The 20675-nt window shown below is 41.5% G+C and overlaps 1 protein-coding gene across 1 annotated transcript in view; it reads right to left on the reverse strand.

The window, feature by feature from the left end:
- Positions 1 to 5470: 5470 nt before the first annotated feature.
- The window catches only part of COL4A4 (collagen type IV alpha 4 chain), a 65008-nt gene continuing 49803 nt past the window's right edge, over positions 5471 to 20675 (reverse strand). Inside the window, exons 38-47 of the mRNA XM_054515974.1 lie at positions 18433 to 18504; positions 17525 to 17653; positions 15621 to 15728; positions 14968 to 15123; positions 14240 to 14338; positions 12307 to 12438; positions 10200 to 10316; positions 9295 to 9483; positions 7238 to 7524; positions 5471 to 6627 (exon numbers count right to left, since the gene is read on the reverse strand). Coding sequence (XP_054371949.1) covers positions 6364 to 6627; positions 7238 to 7524; positions 9295 to 9483; positions 10200 to 10316; positions 12307 to 12438; positions 14240 to 14338; positions 14968 to 15123; positions 15621 to 15728; positions 17525 to 17653; positions 18433 to 18504 — 1553 coding nt within the window. The 3' untranslated portion in view covers positions 5471 to 6363. The remainder of the gene's footprint in view (positions 6628 to 7237; positions 7525 to 9294; positions 9484 to 10199; positions 10317 to 12306; positions 12439 to 14239; positions 14339 to 14967; positions 15124 to 15620; positions 15729 to 17524; positions 17654 to 18432; positions 18505 to 20675) is intronic.

Raw genomic sequence — 20675 nt, forward strand, 5'->3', positions numbered from 1 at the left:
CTTCAGGGACAAAAATTAAGGGCAGTTACCCAGGTAAGTGTTGGACCTTGCTTCTTCTCTGGCCCTCGTCACTGCCTGACTGCCTCAAGGGCTCTTGGAGCAAACATAGCTTTGTATAAAATATTTCAGCATTTGCAGTTTGATTCCTTTGTTGTAGGAGCTGTGATTTCTTGTGAGTTGTTTTTTTACTTCCTCTAAACTCTGTGATCAGGTACCATGTAAGAAATTCTGCTCCCTAATTAATCCTAATCAGCAGACTTGTTAATGGGCACATTCTTGAAATTTAATGGCTGAATGACCTAACATATTGCTGTTAATAAGTAAGGGTTTCTCACAGCCCAGAATTAAGATGTGATGAAAGAACTGTGTTTAGCTTTTAAAATTCTTTTCCCTCTTCCATCTTGTCTTTAAGCACAGGCAAATTCTGTGGTTTTGTGTCAGTGTGCTGATTTCCCTCGCAGCACCACCTCTCCTAAAGGGAAAAAAATGCCCCTTAAAATACCAAGAAAACAGTATTTATATAGGCATATCAGGTGTAGTAGGAGATAGTGAAGGGACTGGCCACTTTAGGCCAACAGTTTTGCTTTTTTAAAATGCAGATGTGCAGAGTCAAGCAGACTACAGCTACAACTGCCTCAGAGTAGCCATTTTTAATTTTTTTACTTCCCATCAGAATTTGATTTCTGCCCGTGAGAAAGTTTACTCTCCACTTCAATGAAAATACCCCTTTGTAGTGGTGTTTGCCATGTACATGGAAGACTAAATTCTGGAAAAGTTCTTGTTTTCCTGGGTACTGAAACCTTGTTTTGCCAAGCTGAACCTAATGTCAGTTTTGGACTTGAGTGCTTCATTCCAAATCTTGCTAGAAACAATCAGGAGTAACACACAGGGACACAGCAGAGAGTCTCTAGGGTGGTACCTTACTGTGGGTCTTCCATTAGGACTTGGTTGGATTTTGTCTCGCATGTTCTGCATTTCTAATTCAGTGAATCTGCGAAAAAACATTTAAATATGTGGAATTTCAAATCCCACAAAGCTCAAGCTTGTCTTCTTTTGTGAAGCAGTGGGGCAGTGTGTGGTCAAGCACAAGGTGAGCTGTGCTGTGAGGCGTGTGAGCTGCCTTACATGGAGAAACTGTCTTTGTTGGACAGGTTCACTCCAGAATGATAAATATGGAGTTGTTTTTACTTTGCACTTATAAAATGTCACCTCTAATTGAATTTCCAGTACCTTCTGGAACATCTGGATGAAGTGACTAGGAAAGGGGAAAGCTGTTAAATATGAATATGGAGCAGCATCTGTTGGAGTGCTGATGGGGATTTTTTTCTCCACCTGGCTAGTTTTCCAGATGGTTCAGGTGGGCAGAATTTCAGCAGCTGTTTTTGTTGTTTGGTCAGTTTAAAATGCTGATTTCTGAAATCAGATCCAGTAATGAAATAGATCCCCAGTTTGATGAAGCAATTGCTTCACCTGCTGGAAAGTTCTCACCAGAGCTGACTGAATTTTTTTATTGTTTTGAAGACTGATGGGCTCTGTCCTTGCTTGACTGCTGCTTCTCACAGCTGGCTTTGAAGAGATCCTTTTTCTTGCAAACAATTGTTCCCCATTACAGCTCCTCCCCATGGCCTTGGATGGTTGTTTTCTGTCTTGCTCAGACAGTTCTAATGCAAGTCAAGCCTTAGAACAGAAGTCTTCATCTGCGCAGCATTTGTCTGTGGATGGCCACTGAGTGGAGTTACAAGTTACTTAAGGATTATTTGTAATCAGACTGACTGGGAGTCAGTCTGGGATGTCAGTGTGAGGTGGCCATGTGGAATAACAGAAACAAACTCCCAGATGGCTGTGGTTTGTGTCCTGAATCTGGATGAAGGTACAGGCCAGAGCATTGCTGAGGGCTGCTGGTGTGGCCCCACACACTGTGCTGGAGCTCTGGCACAATCCCTGCAGGCTGGCCCTGTGTGCCCAGAGCAGGTGTGGTGCAGAGCACATTCAGTCTGCTCCAGAGTGTCCTTTAAAGCTTTAAGGGGGATCCTTTCCAAACAAGTGAGCTGCCTGGGTTAATGGATAAATGCTTTGCTTAAATGGTTAATGGATAAAAGGTTTGCCTAATTTGCCTTAAATACAGGCAAAAAAGTCTATGGACTGTAGGAATTCTGGGGTTTCACTCTTGTGATATTACTTTTGTTTTCCTCTGGTGCTCATGAACAAGCCAAGCTCAGAAAGAGGTTTTTTTTGGTTAAGAGTTTACCCTGAAAGAATCCCTAGACCAGTTTTGCTTAAACTTGTTGCACATAATAATGTGATTCTGGGAATGACCGTGCCAGTGCAGGTACAGCCACAAACGGGCTGCAGCCTACAGAGGAACAGTGTCAGCACAGGAAGAGAGTGAGAAGGAAAGTGCAGCACAGAGAAGCGACTTTGTACCTGGAACAACCTGTCCAAGATGCTTCTGGCTGCTCTCTGCCTCACTGAAGGGTCTGATGGCACTTGCTGTGGTAACAAGGGGAGCAGAGTCTGGAGTGAGTTGGCCCTGGGAAACTTGGAGGAAAGGTATGTTAAGGTTTGTCAACTTTTCCCCCAAAATAACAAATTGAATTCTCTGAGCTGAGTCTATTTAGCCCCCAACAGTGCTTGGTAAGTGATTTCCCCATCTGTATGCCCACCAATGAGTTTTCTTGCTCTTTCTCCTCCTGTTTTCTTTCCTGTCCTGCTGGGGGGTGAAGTAGCTGGGCAGGTGTGTGGCTGCCAGCCAGGGCCAGCTCCCCACCCTGGCAGCTCACACCACATGACAAGCAGGGACCTGGGGCAGCAAGGCCTGGCCATGGCCCCTGCACTGCTCCTGTAGGAGGCTGTGTCAGCTCCCAGGCCCCAGCCAAACACCACCTCTGTCTTGCAGCTGTCTGCTGTCCTCTCATTCTGGTACCTGTTCTATGCATGTGGATTGTGGACTCTAAAGTTTTGCTTTAGTCTCTCCCTTTTGACACGCTCTGTATACACCAAAAGATGACATTCAAGAGATGTTTTCAGTATTGGCTTGTGCATCTCCTTCCTTGTAACGAAAAACATCAAATGAAGCAAAAATGGCCACATTTCTTGTGAGCAGATCAGGTTTCAGGCTGTGCAGTGTTTTCCTTCCATTTGTTATCCTCTAGAAATCCTGATGCACATGGATGTGAGGGACAAGAATCTGCCACCTGCTCTGAGGATTTGCCTTGAGTTAGAACTAGGACCTTCCTATGTCCTGGCTGTGGTTTGCCAGGGTGATAGGCAAGCAAATTTCATTAGAAATCACTGGATCTGAATTTAATTCCAGGGCAGTTTACCCCAAATGGCTCCAATTTCAGTGACCTCCAAGAGCAGCCAGCATCACTTTCTGTGTTGCTCTTAATATCCTACCTGCTGCTGAGGATAAAATTCACTTCTTGACTGGGCCTGCACAAGATCCAAACTCTGAAATGCCATAGTAAGGGTAATTTGGACTTCAAGGGCCAGCAGAAGGCCATTGCTTTTTGGAGTGTTTTTACTCTTAACAGTTTCAGCTATGCCTTTTCACACTTAATTTCATAAATAGGATCCCTATGAATAATTTACCAATTATTTTTCTGCTTTTAGTCACAGGACAAATGATTGCAGAGTTAAAGCATCTGCTGCTTTATACTCTGATCTGTTTTACGTGCTGTGTAATATTAAGCAATTTATCTGCAATTTAATTTTGAATTAGTACAATATTTCTGACAAATGCCTTATGGAGTTAGCTGAGCATGGAACAGGAATTTGCACACTTATGAAATATCTGACCTATCAATAGTAGCTTAAAATACATTTCCTAAATATGTTCTTACAGACCATGGTAAATGGAACTGGCACAGTTGCAAAAACTCTACATAAAAATGATACACAAATATGGGGGGGGGGGGTTGTGTGATGTTTTTAAAGCAAACAAAAAAGAAACATGGTAAAGTGCTGTGAAATAGCCTATTTAAATTATTGGTGAGGCTTTATGCTGATGTTTTAAAGATTTTTTGGTGCATTTGTTCAAGTTAGGTGAACACAGATGCAATTCTAAAAACCCTTTTTATTCCTTTGTTTTCACCTTGTCCCTATGACCCAGTTTGCACTAACAAGGTATATAAGATTTTGATTGTTGCTTACTTCAGCGCAGTTTATACCAAAAGCCCCACTTTGCTTTCCAGGAAAGCCCCAGCCCCTCTCCAGAGTTTCTCACCTGAAAAGAGGCTGCAGATGAGTGACAGGAGCTGGTGAGCACTGCCAGGTGAAGCTCATAAACCAGATCTCATTGTGGAATCAGCTGAATCCACTCAGGAAGTGGGGCCATCACCTGAGCCACTGGTGTTTGCTCCTATGCCTGTGAGCAGCAGCTGCAGCTCCCTGCCCCGTGGGGCTTTAGCTGAGGCCTTTTTGGAAGCACAGCTTGCACACCTTGGAGAAGGGATGGCCTAAGCACTGGTGCTCCTCTCCACCCACTGCTTTCTTCCTGCAGGAAGCTCCTGAGCTGCTCAGCACCTCACAGAGCCCAGACTTGGGGGTTTATGTCAGACTGGAGAGCTGCTCTGCCCTGCTTGTAGGATGCTGCCTGAATCAGGAGATGGAATTCCTACAGGTCAGTGGCAGGGATTGACTACTCCAGTGTCAGATCTGCCAGGTGCAGTTGGGATCACCCAGGAATGATCCAAGGTGTGCCCTGTCCCAGCGGGCACAGGACCAGAGGGAAATGTTCCCTGGCACAGTGGGAATGGCACATGCCCCAGGAGGGCTTCTGGCCCTTACCCAGGTGAAAGGGCAGAGTCAGTTGACCACCATGTAAGCACAGCACATTGGAGAGGTTTGGTTGGTTGTGTCAGGAGGAAGTTGCACAGTCAGATGTATCTACACTCGACTGGACTTATCCTCTGACTGTTTTATTTTCCTCTGGCTGAGTTTGGAATGTCTGTCTTTCCTGCTCTTTGAGTTTGTGTATCCAGCTTTTCAATTGGCTGATCAGCCTGTTGTACTCGTGATGGCTTCAGAGGGAGTTTGCTTTGAATTAGGACCCTTGGATGAGGATTCAGTTTCCTTGAAACTTCTTTTGCGGGGGGCACCTCAGTGAACACAAATTGAAATGAAAAGGGCTGGAAAAAGCATATGATTCCATTCTAATAAAATGTAGCTTATTTAAGTGGTAAAAGGGGCATTTGTGGCCCTTCTGCACATGATGGATTCTCTACTTGCAATCTGTGTTTTCACATGTTTCCCCACGATATAGAACCATTTAATAGTTCTGGTTTTACAGATGAATGAAGGAGGTACAAATGTGTTTTCATTTTTTCAAAAGGTGATTAGTGCTTTAGGATATGAACATTTTTACCATCAGTGCTTTAAAAAATAAAAAGGATCTTCAGAGCTGTCATTCCATAAGGATCCTAATGGTGATGGTTCTTTTTTTTCCTGGTGTATTTACAAACAAAGAAGCAAAGAAAGAATGCAATTTATTGTCCTAACACTTCTTATATTCATCACTCAGATAAGTTCACCCATTTTATCACCATGTCACTTTTTCTTTTCAATTAATATTAGAAATTGCTTTGTTTCTTTGGAAACTTGGATTAGAGTTTAATAATTTAATGTAATTGCTCTTAGAAATTAATTGTAAATATAAATATGGGTTTTTGGATTTGTTATCACAGCTAATTTTATTTTCTCACATAATCTCCTGTTAAATGGATTTACAGCTTTTTGTTGCTTATGAAAGCCCAATTAACAGTTCTTTCAGTCTGGTTCAGTACTGCAGTGGTAAAAGACTTTGATCTTCATTGTTTTTATTATTAGATTATTTTTCAACAATTACATTTTTCCTTTCCCTCAGAAACAGCAAGTGCAAAGTTTCTTTAGCTTGGGAAATTCAGCTACAGGGCTTTGACATTTATATGTTCACACATTTCTATCAGTATGGATAAATATTTATAATATGCCATGTAAATGTACATATTCTTGCTGCTGTAAATGCCATTTCTGACAGGAGATCTATTCTCTTGCACAACAGGTATGGTGTCCTTAGTCTTCCCAGCTTGACTAAATCCTCCAAGCTCACCTTGTTCCCTGTACTTTACAGCAGTGGACTCCAATGGGACAGAGTTTTGTCTTTTCTTAATTATTTTACACGAGATTTTACTGCCTGTAGATGGGTGTACATAGGTGGATGAGGCTCAGCACATCCCTCATCTGTGTCTCATTTTTCCATTCCAACAAAGAACAGTGCTGGACACTTTGACACAGATTCAAACACCAGCTGCTGTTTAAACCTTTAGCACGTCGCTCATCCTCCCCTGAGCCTCTCTCTGTAGCTGCCTGCTTTTGCTTTGCTTCTTAGCCATGCTTCAGGCATACCTGGCATCTACTGATTTTTTTCCTCTGCTCTTGTCCTTCTTTAAGAGTCCCTGACAGGGGGGCTGATGCAAACTGCAGCTCAGGCATCACGGTGGTCAGCCAGAAACTGTATTCATTAGCAAAGAACTGACACGTTCCCCGCTGGCCCTGGCACTCGATGAATGGTGCTGATCTGAAGTCTTCCAGGCAGCTTCCGGGTGACATAAGGGACTGTCCACCACCCTGGTCACCAGATCCAGTGTGCTGGAAAGAACAAAGAGACAACTTGGTAACTGTGCATGAAAAATAGGTAAACGATGTTCATCTGTCTTTTTCCCTACTTGCTTTTAACTATGCTGGTTTTTGTAATCTTTTATTGGAGTAAGATTCTCTTGCTGGAGAAAAATTTTAATTTGGTCTGTAATGAGTTAATCTCAAAGTCTAGATCCAGCTCACTTAACTTTCAGATATTTTATCAAACTGAAGGAAGGAGTAGTCTGTGTTGGTTCAGACTGATGCCGTCATCCAAACTGCTGCAAATGTAACTTGAGGATGGCATTAAAAAGACTGGAGCGCTATTTCTGAAAATTGTGTCTTTGTACATGAAAATCCCACTGTTTATTATAAACAAGGAGGCAAAACCTTTGTTATTTTAAGAAATGCATATCTTAAGTCTCTGAGTACAGTATATGTAGCTACAGCCAGGTTCTGCAATTTGGAACTGACCTTTGTCTTGTTTCTTGTGAATTTTCCTCTTTAATGTTTGCTAGACACTGAATAATTTACTTTTCAGAGATAAAAATCCTTGAACCTTTAGAATACAAAAGCTGGATGAAAGAAACATATCTATATAATGATGCACCCACTTTCTTACCATCAAAAACGAGTATCCTATCCAAAGGCTCCTCCAGCTGGGTGGGCAGGGGGGAATGGACTGGTCCTGGCTGTGCAGTGCCACGGCCTGTGCGGGGGCCTCACACACAGCACATCTGCTGATGTAGGGCTGGACCTCCTCCTCGGACAGCGGCGCCGTGGGCAGCGGGGCCGCGCTGGCCAGCCAGTAGGACTTGTCATTGCGGCTGGCATAGTAACACACCTGGTTGATGTTGCAGTAGGCAAAGGGCATGGTACTAAACACAGGCAGGCAGGACCCTGCCAGACCTGAAAATAACAGCGAGGGATGCCAATTATTTCACTTCCTAGGTCAGTTGAAAATGGTATTCTGGCCAATGTTGCTACAGAACTAGGTATTTTAGCAGGACTTAGGTAATGCACAGATGTTAAACATCCCAAGACCTTTACCAAAATGTGTACGTGAAAAACAGAGATCTAATACCAGTAAGCATCTTCCTTTGACCAGTAATATTTAATTGTGTCAATCTGATATTTAAACATGATGTAGTTTGTCACCATGAGAAACAGTTATGATAACAAATTTCTTAGCTGTGCCAACACTGAAAAATAAATTAGGCAAGAGGTGGTGGCTGGTTTAAAAGGAGATCAGCTATTTACAAACTCATTAGGAGCAGTGAGAAACCAAGTGACAATGCTCATAAATAGAAACATTTTTGTGAAGTATGACAAGCCGTTGCTAACAGTCCATTAAGCTGAAATCCCAGCAGCTATGGTACTGCCTTCCAGAAAGGTTTCACAGACTCCCAAAGTGAAATAAAAGGATTGACGGATTTTGCAGAGCCAATCCTGCAAAATTCTCATCAGGCAGACATCAGTGGGAACCAAGAAGTGACCAGTGCATACTTCTGTGGTGAACTTCTTCCAGAACTGAATTTAGAATAGTTTCATGATGGCCTGTTCAGTTAGCAATAATCACTGCACAAAGTTCTGCCTTGAACTTGGTGTGTGAAGTGTTATTTCTGTAATGCCTCCAAACCTAAACACCTTCATTCAAGACGTGATATTTCTGTACAGAAGTTTTGTTTATCACTGATAATATTCCATTCCAGTACTAATGAAGGATCTGGAACAGCCTGAGTAGGAAAAATGCCTGCAAAATCACACAGGATTTTCTTTGAATCTTATTTTCACTGCTGTTATGAGGCATTCTGTTAGCAACTGGCTCTCCTGGGAAATGCCAAACACACAATAGTGAAAACATTCTAAAACATCACTGCTATTCTAAAAATAGCTCTTTTTATTGCTCTTTTAAACACTTCATTTTTTGTTCAGCTTATTAGGTCCTTGATCTTTTCTCCTCAGAGACTTCTCTGACTCTTGTATAACAAGTCAACAAGAATTCAGGAAACTTTTTCTGTGCAAATTGCCACCAATCAGTTCCTCAGGCTGCAAGTCAGGCAGCTAATTTATACATCTAATTTTAGTCAGAATTGTATAAGATAGGGAAGAAGTGACCCAAGGCACCAAAAGGAGCTGTCTCTAGAAGGAATTTGGCTTTGGCTTTTCCAAAAAATATTAGCTTCTGACTCTGAAAAGCACAGGATTCTGCTGTACACATGATGCATAATTTACTTGTAAAGCTTACTTATACTGCCCAACTGTACTTACCCAACTTAACCAGCTCTTTCTCAAGCTGTGTCTACAGTAAAAAAGGAGCAGATCCTCCAGGGAGTTATTTCAGAGCGGCCAAATAAGATTTCTGACCTAGGAAAATCTCTCCAGTGACTTCAAAGACAGCCTAAAATGAGCTGGGATAAGTGAAATAAACCCCTCATCTCTCCAACTTCAAGTCAAAATTATTTAGAAATACTTTTGCATTCAATTGCAGAGAAGCAGAAAGCTGTTTTAAATGCGTGACAATAGGGCAGGATAACCAAATTCATTATAATCAGTGTAAATTAGTGTAGAAAATAAGTAGCTGACAGTTTTATAGCTTGCTTCATGTGACTTGTCTTTCCTTGTGTAGATAACACCATATTATCCCTTAGCTGGAAAGCAATTATGTACAACACATACCAAGATCTTGATTATGGGCTTTTTCTTGTCCCTCCAGGTACAGCAGACTATAGCCAGTCCATAACTTGGGCATCCCTTGTGGGCAGAGTGGTTCTCTGTCTGACTGACTGTGAAGGACGAGCAAGAATCCACTTGCAGATCTAATTTGGGGGCCTGGTTGTCCTGGGACACCAGTCTGGCCAGGTGGACCTTGGAGAAAGGTAAAAGAAATTTACTTGTATAAAATACAAAGTTCCCACCTGCTGTGTGTAAATGTTCAATAAGAAGTTCCCAACTGAATATAATACAACTTCAAGGCTGTCATAGGCAATAAAGATACAAGCAGACCTCTGTAATCCTTCTTCTAGGAGAGAAATTAACTAGATTGCCACTGAATGCATGGCACTTGGCTTTTCTATTGTGCCTCTGTCTTGTGCTGTATAGATTAGGAAATGAACTGAAGTGGGCGATGATTTCCCAGACTTACTCACTAGGATGAACAGAAGGTTTGGACTGAATTTGAATCCTTGCAATACCAGTTGATGCCCCTTGCTCACATATGTGTTAAACCCTTAATTTATTTGAGAGCAGTCACAGGTAAAATACAGCTTTAATTACTGCCAGACAGTTGCCCCATTAGCCCTGGCTCAGAGGTGCATGCTATTGATATATTCTGTGTGAGCATGGGTGCTTAATTGCCCTTCTGCTTAGCAATGGATGCTGAGATAAATTTTCTTCCAATGGGTCTTGTTATGAAATCATTCACAAGTGTCACTGTCAATGCTTGAACTGAGAAGGGGCAAGAGGTGTCATGGAATCTCAGGCTAGAGGTGGATGTGTCCATGTGGGAACTGGGGGAGCAGAGAGAAAACAGAGTCCATGCATCATCTCACACACATACCCCCCGAAGTCATGCTCATTCTTACCTTGTGGCCCAGCATATCCTTGCTCTCCTTGGCTCCCTTGGTCACCTGGTGGTCCAGGTGCCCCAGGTAACCCATCTTGACCTGGCAAGCCATATGATCCTTCTTCACCTTTTATGCCTAGATAAACACAAAGTATGTGCTTTTCCTTCATAGGGCTGCATTTAAGGTTCTGCATTGTCTGAACACAAAGGGGAAGTCAGCAAAATGGACACCAGGACAGGGAGGTGCAGAACTACTTCTGCTGGGAATTCTCTTCACCACTTATTCACCCTGTGACCACAGCAGTTGCTCAGAGGTATGACTTAGGAACACCAGCTCCTGATAAGGTTTTCCATCCTCTCTAAAGATCTTGTGTGATTTACAGTAGAAATCAAAGCACTCCCCAACAAACATTATCATGCAAGCCTCGTGCAGAACTGCCATGAGGATCTGCACCATGGAAGGAGCTGTAACTCCTCCTGAGGCAAGCCAAGCTGTCAGCTTTGAGAACCGCATTCAGCAAAGTCTTAGAACGCATAGTGAACTCCTTTTGAAGTAATGGATGTATTGGAGTACTTAGAGAACAGAGAGGGACTGCAGAACTGGACATTTTTAGGCTCCTGATGGCCTCACTTTTTTGTATTTCTCCCATGTCCATGCACTTTATACATTAGGGAGGAAGGTGTGGCCGTGACAGTAAAAGATACATCTCATGTAGTGTGCAGATAATGATGGGCCTGTTCACTGGCTACCTTAAACAATCTGAATTGAACAAAGTAACACTTATCAGGTATTGTTGCACTTAGAAGTGGTTTTCCCCTTTTCAGATGAGGGTATTTCTCTAGCACCTACCACAGTTGTTTCTCAGTAATGGTGTTTCATTCCTTGTGGACTTTGCTATTTAACCTGCAGACTGAGTAATTCAAGGTTGTCTCACAGCATTCAAACTTCCCCTTATTACTTTTTACTAAGAAAATCTGAACTAGTAAAAAAAAAAAAAGCAGCTTTTCTATGTTGGTTGCAGAGTTATTCTTCCAAAGCTTAAGCACATTGAGGGATTTTAATAAAATCCATTGCTTTTGCCAGTAAAACTCAGAGTTTGCCTTCCAAGCCAGGAAAAAATTGGATTCTCCCATCTTAATGAAGGAAAAAGCATTACTGTTTCTTTATTTCTTTCATAAAGCCAGTGCAAATATGTGTATCACTGTATCACCTGGTTTTACAAAAACCCTTAATGATGTATATAATGGAAACACAGCTGTGTAACCCCAGAAACCCCTTTTAGCTGGCTAATCAACTAAGATAGCTAAAACTAGAGAGTTAACTGAAAACTGCATTGTTTCCTTTCATGATGGGAATGACTGCTGCAGGGAATCTCCTGGGAGACAATCATGGGGCTTTTTCTCTGGACCCAGAGCAGCCAACACAACGAACTTTGGTTTCCCAAGTAGGAAATGCCTAAAACCACACAAGGGATTCCACCATTAAACTGAAGACATTGCAATACAGCCTATGCTGTGTTTCTGTGAAGGTGGCCTCTCTTTTGGGATCACCAGGACCAGCATCATCCTTGTTTTCTTTTCATCTGTCAGAAGAACATTTCAGTCTTTCATCACTTTCTTTTAAGATCTCTTTGGTCAGTTTGCTTTGGTGGTAACTTTTTCATGTTCTAACAGATAAAGACCTCTATTGTAGCCACTCCTCTGACTGCAGTGTCCTCTTAGGACTTTGGTTAGCAGAGCTTTGGGATTCATTATTGCTAGATTTTAAACATCCTCCAAATAGGTCTAAACCACAGGGCTGGTTTGAGGCATTGCTTTAAAACTTAGTGGGGAAAAAGGAAAGATACTACTTAAAGAAGTTTTTCTCAACAGTGTCTTATGCTTTTGTCCTGCCTGGCCTAGAAAATGGGAATGTAGTTCAGGCAGGCTCAAACAGCCTGGTTCAGCTACATTTATCCATCACCCTCAGCATTAACCAGCCCACTATGTGTTTCTGGAGACTGTTAGTAAGTGTTTAAGGAGAAGAGAGAGGGTAAAACACAGAGAAATAACTCTGACACTCTGACCCTTTTCAACTTGTTGCCTAAATGGCTGAGAACATCCAGCCTTTCAGAACATGAGCTTACCTTGGGGTCCAGGGTGGCCTATTGGCCCTGGTAATCCTGCAGAGCCATCCTCTCCTCTTTGGCCTGCTTCCCCAGGAGGCCCTGGGATTGTAGGGCATGAATCATCCACTTTCCCTGGTTCACCAGGGTCACCTGGAATGTGTAGTGGGAAAGTGAATTGCAAGACTGGATAATAGTTCCCATGCAAAAAATCAACATAAATGTTAGCTGATTTGGGTTTTCAAGAGTGCTCTTTAAGTATTTTAAAATCTTGAATAACTGAGTCCTACTGTTTTAATTTTACTCTTAGTCTTTTAGCACAGCATTAACAGTATGGCAAGCCAGTGTTAGCAAGTGTATATTAGCTGGTCTGTGATCTTTGCCCAGGTGGGCAGTGGTCAGTGACATCCTGGCCTGTGGCCAGCAGGACCGGGCAGTGACTGTTCCCTGTGCTCAGCACTAGTGAGGCTGCACCTTGAATCCTGTATTCAAGTTTGGGCTTCTCACTACAAGAAAAACATTGAGTGTGTTCAGAGAGAGGCAGTGGAACTGGGAAGAGTCTGAAGCACAAATCTGGTGAGGAGCAGCTGAGGGAACTGGGGGTGTTTAGTCTGGAGGAGGGTCAGGAGAGACCTTACTGCTCTATTACAGTTACTTGAAAGCAGCCTGTAGAGAGTCTTTTCTCCCAAGTAATAGGAGGAAATGGCCTTAAGTTTCATCAAGGGAGACTTATATTGGATATTAGGAAATATTTCTTCATGGGAAGGGCTGTCAAGCCCTGGAACAGTCTGCCCAGGGAAGTGATGGTGTCACCAACCCTGGAGGTATTGAAAAGATGTGTAGATGTGGCACTTGGGGACATGGTGTAGGGGTGGCCTTGGCAGTGCTGGGTTAATGGTGGGATTTGATATGTTGAAGGTTTTTTCCAACTTAAACAATTCAATGATTCTACATTTCACATATTTGGTATACAGCTTCAGTCTTAATGTGCCCCAAACTGATATGAGTTAAAGCCTAAAGTCTACCTACCCAGCTTCACTGCAAACACCTTAGCACATGGAAAATTTTGCAGTATTTTGCCTATTTTGTTTTTGCAAAACCATCAATAGGCAGGCCAAAAAGGCTAGCACATAACAGCCATTTGAAGTAGTTATAATACATAATTATAAAAACATTTATAATAATTATAATAATAATAATAATAAAAACATTTGCCAGTAACTTTCAACATTTTATATATTGAAAGTTACTGGCAGCTTTTGCCTGTTTGTATTTTGGATCAACATTTAGTCAGATGGAAAGTTCAGTGTTTGTAGTAATCCATAGTTAGGATTCAAGCTTTTGCTACAATTTTGGTTAGAAAGCATTTTGTGTGAAAACCAAAAAAAACCAAATTAAGAACTAGAAACAAATGATTCACAAGTCTAATTGCTCTGCTGAGAGCTCTCATGCTAGGATGTCATTCTCATGATGTTGGTGCTGTTTATGTGAAATATATATTAGAGCTATGTCCTGCTAGCATTACCTACTATTCCTAGAAACCACACTAAGGATACCTTCTAATAAGAGCTGAATGCTTCTATATATAAAGGAGGGAGCTCCCATGAAGAGAACAATAATCAAAAGTCATGAACTTACCTATGAAACCTGAAGGATTTGAAAAATGGAAAGCAGATTGTGGCCATTGAGGTGCAGGTGGAAGCAAGTTTCAGGCATGTAAATTAGAGTAAAGAATGGAATGAGAACTGAAATCACTTACATGAGGTGACATTAGAAACAAATAGTTCAGAAATTTTTAATCAAATGAGAAATCATTTAAGTTGGCAACTGCAGGGGTCTTTTTTTCTGAGATTGTTTAAATTATTTGCATGCAAGTTAACATTAGTATGATTATATATGAATTGAAGGATCACAGTTACAGTTGAATGATACTAAGCAACAGGTTCATAAATACCTGTGGGACCTCTGGGACCAGGTCTTCCTGGAAAACCTTGGTCTCCTGGTTGTCCTAAAGCACCAGGTGGACCCTGTGGGCCATGGACCCCCATAGGACCTGGAAATAAAACAAACAAAAATAAAATGCAGTCTGGATGCTTGGGAATCCTCAACTCTGTTATGGCAAAGAAAAAAATACACATTTCTTCTTCTTCTTTCTCTGTTCTGGATCTGACTTATGACTTTTCTTTTTGTAGAGATTGGAAGTGATTGGTGTAGATGGGATTTCTCTGCAGGGTGTGAAAGAAGCAGATTATCTAAGAAGTCATAGTGTAGATTTCTGTTTTCAAACTAAAGAATCTGTTGAAAGTTCCAAGCTATTGCTGTGGGGCAGATGTGAGACTGTTAGTTCAAACTCATCTGCATTTTCCATAGTTTCTCAAGACCGCTGAAGAGGGGGTCACGGTTTGCTTTTCTGGCAAACTCAAATGTTTTACTGCCTTATTCTCAGAGTGGCAGAAGTGTCTTCCAACAAGCTGTTGTGAAGCAGTGCATGTGAATCTGTCTCTAATCTCATCTTCTACCCCAACCCCATTGTGTCTGTAGGTAAGCAGGAAGAGCTGTGGAATGTCCAGCCTCCACCCCTTCTGCCCAGCTCCATCTCCAGTGGGCACCCCTGGGCACAAGGCTCAGTCACAGGGGCTGGGAATTAGTGCACACAGAACTTAAAAACATCTCTGACCATACCCTTTGGGCCTTCTCTTCCTTGGCTCCCTGGAGGGCCTCTGGCTCCCTGCTGTCCTCGTGGCCCAGGATTACCTGGTGCCCCTTGAACGCCACTATCACCTGGATCTCCTCGCACAAAGATCGTCTCTCCAGGAGGACCAGGATTCCCAGGATCACCTATGGAAAAGAACTTTATTCTTAATGCATGCACAAAGTACAAACATTTAAAAATAGCCACGTTCTGCTGGTGGCTTTTTTATTTTTATTTTACTCTAGAGTGTTTTGGTTTTGTTTTTTTGGAGGGATTTTGTCTAGGATGTAGGACAGCCCTTGCATATTTCTGGAAATACTAGTGTTAGCCTTTGTCCAAGGAAGACAATGACAGGAATAGTTCCCAAAGTTAAATAACTTCTATGCAAGCAGCAAGTTACTGGTACATTCATTGAAACACTGTTTCTCTACATTTATATTTTAAAGCTTTATTACTGTGTTGTTTAATCTGGAGATCTGCATTTTGTCCTTGGTTGGTTATCCACCTGGTGTTCACTGAGGTAGTGATGGGTTTCTTTATTCCCTGTGCACTTCTATACATTGTTTCACAGAGTAACCCTGTTATTCCTAGTATTCACAGGGGGTTTTTACATGATAAAAATGGGTATTTTTAGTTTTACTACCTCTGATGCCATCTAAACCAGGCAATCCTTGATCACCCGGAGGACCAGGGGAGGCACTGTCAGGAGATCTTCCCATAGGTCCAGTGGGTCCAACAGGTCCTCTTCTACCTAAGGGATCACATTAAAAAAAAAAAAAATCTGAGGTTTTTCTTTTTAGATTACAGACAGAAGTTAGTAAGTAAAAGAATGCTGACATGAGAAGTCATGGAGGTAATGTATGGTCACACTTGTATACCAAACATACCAGTCCCGAGGCTAATGAGGCCATCTTGTCAAAGTGAAAATATTAATTATCTTTTTGAATTTTTAATTCTTCCCATAAAATCTGTGTAGCCTGAGAAATACATGGTCCCATGTTGGCACATTGCCACAGAGCCACACAGCCAGATTTTCCTGAACTCCAGCAATGGGAGAAATGATAACAATGTAAGGTGAGTGGGGGCTATGAAATGATTCTGCCTGGGGCAGGAAAAGTATTCACAGATTGTTCCTAGCAAAAGGGAGTTACACTGATTCCTAAAAACCTCTGTGAACAAGATGAATTTACTAGCCTTAAATGCATTCTTTCCCCCAGTCTTTAATCTGTGTTTTTCCACAATAAAACATTTATGCCCTTACTTGTGACAGGCAGAGTTCTCTGCACAACACTTTTGAACAGTTGCAGCTTGTTAACATGTGGGTTGCATTCTGTTGCCTTCTCTTTTCTACAAAAAAAACAAATCTAGTTTCTTCAGTCTTGCTTTTGACCCCATCCTTCCATTTACTTTCTGGCGAGTTTTCTCCTTTTTGTCAAAGCTGGTCACAACTATTAAAGACCTCGCTTATCCCCTGTCAGACAGTGTTAATACTTCTCAGAATTAAACCTGCTCTTTTTTCCTCAACAGCACAGTTCTGTTGACTCTCCTAGTCCACAAACTAGTAACCAAACTAAGAAAAATGATTGTGTCTTCATTTTAGAATAATTCACCTCACCAGATTTCACCTCCTGCTATTTTTCTTCCATGTGTTATGTGACTGTGGCAAGGTCTGGCAGCGTAAAGCTGATGTCACTTCTAATCACAGAATTGCTGAGGCTTGAGTGGGCCTCTGGAGACTTCCTAGACCAGCCCTGCCCTCAAAGCAGGATCAGTTAGAGCAGGTTGCCTCAGGTTCTGTCCAGCTGGGGTTTGAGTATCTCCAATGACAGACACTTCATAACTTCTCCAGGCAACTTGTTCAATTCCCTTCACAGGGAAAATAAAACTTTCCCTTATAGTTAAGTAGGATGTTCTGTATGTTAATTTGTGCCCATTCCCTCTTGTCCTCTCACTGGATATCACTATGAAGGAACTGTCTCTAGGTCCATCCCATCAGGTATTTACACACATTAATAACCTCCCCCTGGGCCTTCTGTTCTGGACACAAAGCAATTCCCCCTCTCCCCCTCTCTCCAGTCTCTTCACTTTCTCAGTGGCCCTTCCTTAAACATTTGATTTTTCCCATTTCTGTGCAGTTCCTATCTCATCAAGCTCTAAAATAGCCACTGCAATCTTGTGAAGCAGTTCTATCTTCCAATTGCATCAGAACAGTTGATAGATTCACTATAGTTCTGGGACTGCCAGACCTTCTGCACTCTTTTTCTTCAGGAATTTCTTCCCAAGTGGCAACCCTACCTAGAAGTTCCCTGAGTACATTCAAGTCCATAATTTTCTATTTTCATTCTTTCCTATAACATAAACCAGAAATTCTGGAGTCTCTGTATCTCTACCGGAAACATCAGCGTGTTACAACAGAAGTGGTTTTAGGGAAAGAATCTTCTGAGTAATGTTCATATTAACCAGAGTAAGGGCCTTTAGAAAAAGAAATTAACTATGAGCTTAATTTCTACACTGCAGAGCAGCACTTTGGAGAAAACCTTTTCTTACCTGGAAATCCTGGGAATCCCCTTTCTCCAGGGGGGCCTGGAATAGAAATACCAGGCCATCCAGGTTCACCTCTGTCTCCTTTTGGTCCAATTTCTCCTGAGTATCCTGGGGGCCCGGTCTCACTCTGACCTTTATAAGAAAACAATTATGTACATAAAGCTTACAGCGAGTACAAATACAGATGTGCAGAACAGAAATACCAGTTGCAGATGTTCTTCCTTGCAAGGGTTGCCTAGTGCTGTTTTTCTGGTTCTCTCTTGGAAGCTGGATAGAGTTTTGTTGAATCTGGCCCTAATTCATCACTTTCAAAGAAAGTAATCTTTTTGCTTCAATGCTCTTTTCAGGGGTTATTTTATATGGTGTCATTATGGTAACTTGAAATATAAATTGATTGCATGGTTCGAAATTTAATTTTCTATCAGCATATATGTGCAATCTTTAGATAGATTATAAGCAATGTTTTTTAACAATGCTTCAAAAGCACCTTTTGAAAGTTGTGAATACATCAGCATGAGTGAAATCCACATTCCTCTTGAGTTTGAGGCACAATTCCCATGGACTTTAAATGGAGCTGGGATTTCACAAGTCTCCTTTTAATTTGTTAGTTTTATCTTTTGCATATTTGAAAAAAAGAGACTTGGCTCTCCTTTGAATCATCTGCACTGAACTTTTTAATTTCATAAACAGCCTTGAAGCATTCCAACAAAACTATGTGAGTAATGGAAGTTTGAAAGTTTTTCCCACAAATAACTGCAGGTGTGCCATTTAGCATACTTTAGATTCTGTTTGAAAGTTTGGTCTGAGCCTTAATGATATCTTCTGGGCAAGGCAAACATCAAAATAATATGCACCTTTCCTTGCACATTCAGTCATGTAGATTTTCTGTTCCAGTTATTTCTCATCTTTACCTGGAGCTCCTGCAGAACCCTTTTGACCTTTTAGTCCATCCAAGCCATCCAGCCCAGGAAGTCCAGGAAGACCTGAGAGGTGTTACACAGGTATGACTGACCAACAATCCATTACAATTAAAAATCAAGCCTTTTTTTAATCTGACAACACATACTGGATCAAGATGGGGTATTTGCTGAATTCGATTGCTGGCAACTGCAGATGAAAGCACATTGCAGTGCAGGCTTTTTGGAAAGGCAAATGTGAAAAGTTTAAAAATTGCAGTCATAATACAGTTTCACATCAAAGCAATCAGAAAGCACAGCTTTTAATCCTTTAGGTACTTCCATCCTGCAGCTAGCAGATTATGGGCTAATCTATAGAGAACCTTCTGTCTGTGGCTGGACTGCCTCTGCTACATGTGGTTGCTACTCCAAAGTTCACTGTGCTATTACTTCATGGCCACTGATGGGGGTGCAGACACTACCTAAGATAGCTGTAAAGTTGGAACTTCTTTACAGCTTCTGTTCAAAATAGAAGTGCAATTTACCTAGCAGAAAAAGAGGCTAAATTTCCACCTGGCTTCTTTTCTCTGGTCCTGCATATTTCACACAGAAAACTATGCTTTTTTGCATCGCTCTATTAGAAAGGCTCTTTGAACTGAACAGCACAAAATCTTTGAAGACAACAAATCTATAACTGAAACCTCTGGTGATACATAGTAGTATATAGAGCAGCTCTGTCACTAGTGATGTTCACTACTAGCACTGGCTGAGTGTTTGTGGTAGTCAGACTTAACTTTTGCTTTATAACTTGTGCTTTTTTGAAAATTGCTAAAACACAATAAATAAAACAGTAGATGGCACTTTTTAATCAATTTTTAAGAAAGTTGAACTAATCTAAGGTTGTGTTTGTTGTTTGCAGTCAAGGGTAAAAAATATCTCCATGTCATCAGTGCTTTTTAGTTCCTTGGTTGTATAGATAAACTATCAAATGTGAGAACAAACGTTTCCTCAGTGCAGACAGCAGTCTGTCTCCTGGTGATAGCAACAGGTCTGGCAAAACTGATGGGTCATTTGTGACAGGTTTCAAAGAGGTTTCAGAGACAGGAACAGAATTGGGATGCCTCTTGTTTCAGATAGGGACACTGATCATCAAGGAGCTGAATGATACTGTCGGTGCCTGCTCCTGTCTCTGTTCCACTTCTGCTGCTCATCTCTGCCTCCCTTCCTTGCCCATCAATTCCTCTCCCTGCCCTGCAGGATTCCCAGTCCACTTGCAGTGGGTTTCTTCCAGAAGCCTGAATTATCTGTGTGTGTCTCTCCTTTCCTCTGGCTCCTTCCTGGTACAGAAGATGTAGGTTCTCTGTTGGGTGCCTGTGCTCATCCCAGCATGTCCTGCAGCTCACCATTTGCCATGTATCCAGAGCAGGCATCCTGGGGCAATTTATTGCTCTACTTAAGCACATAAGAATGGATATATTTTTTAAAGCTTATAAACTGGTCAAATTTGGCAAGGACAAATTGCTGTAGGAACAGCAACACAAATACCCTTCATCAACTGCTTCACCTGCCAAATTTAAGTGTCCCTAGTTCAGAGATGGGTCATCTGAGAATGAAAAATAAAAAAGCCCTAGAGTTCTCTAGCAGGCGCATCAAAAATTGTAATCATATAGCTTTGTTCTCAGAAACTGTAGAATTACTTTAGTTAAAATTTAACAAAGGATGAATGTGAAAAAATAAATCCAGTGTGTAGCAAACACCAGTCTGGAAAAATTTTAAGTCCTGAAAATTTTTTGAAAACCTGCAAAACATTGATAATATGCTCTCTGTGGAATCCACTTTATAACATGGGATACTAGTAATCTGACCTGTAATATCTTCTATGACCTTAATTAGCTGGTTTTTAACTTTTCTTGACATTCTAACTTTCATTCCTGCTTTCTGTAGCCTTCCTGTGCTTTGGACATGTTCCCATTTTAAAATTTATGTAAGAGTTGCTTTTGGAGAATTTAATAGTGGTATTTTGAAATTTCTAAGAGCTCCTAACTAATTTTGGCCCCCAGGTCACCATTTAAAACTTTTTTTGATCTTTGGCTCATTCTGGCAAGATTGATGGCTTGGTTTTACTTGCTTTCTAGGGAATTTCTGACACATTTGCCAACAATCCATTATAATATCAGCACTTGTACTTCTAGATTTTTGGATTGCTATGGTCCCATATTTCTAGGTACAGCTGAATTGGCTGACCTGAGCATGAACCA

Source organism: Molothrus ater, chromosome 10 (genome assembly GCF_012460135.2).
Source record: "Molothrus ater isolate BHLD 08-10-18 breed brown headed cowbird chromosome 10, BPBGC_Mater_1.1, whole genome shotgun sequence".
Lineage (NCBI taxonomy): Eukaryota > Metazoa > Chordata > Aves > Passeriformes > Icteridae > Molothrus > Molothrus ater.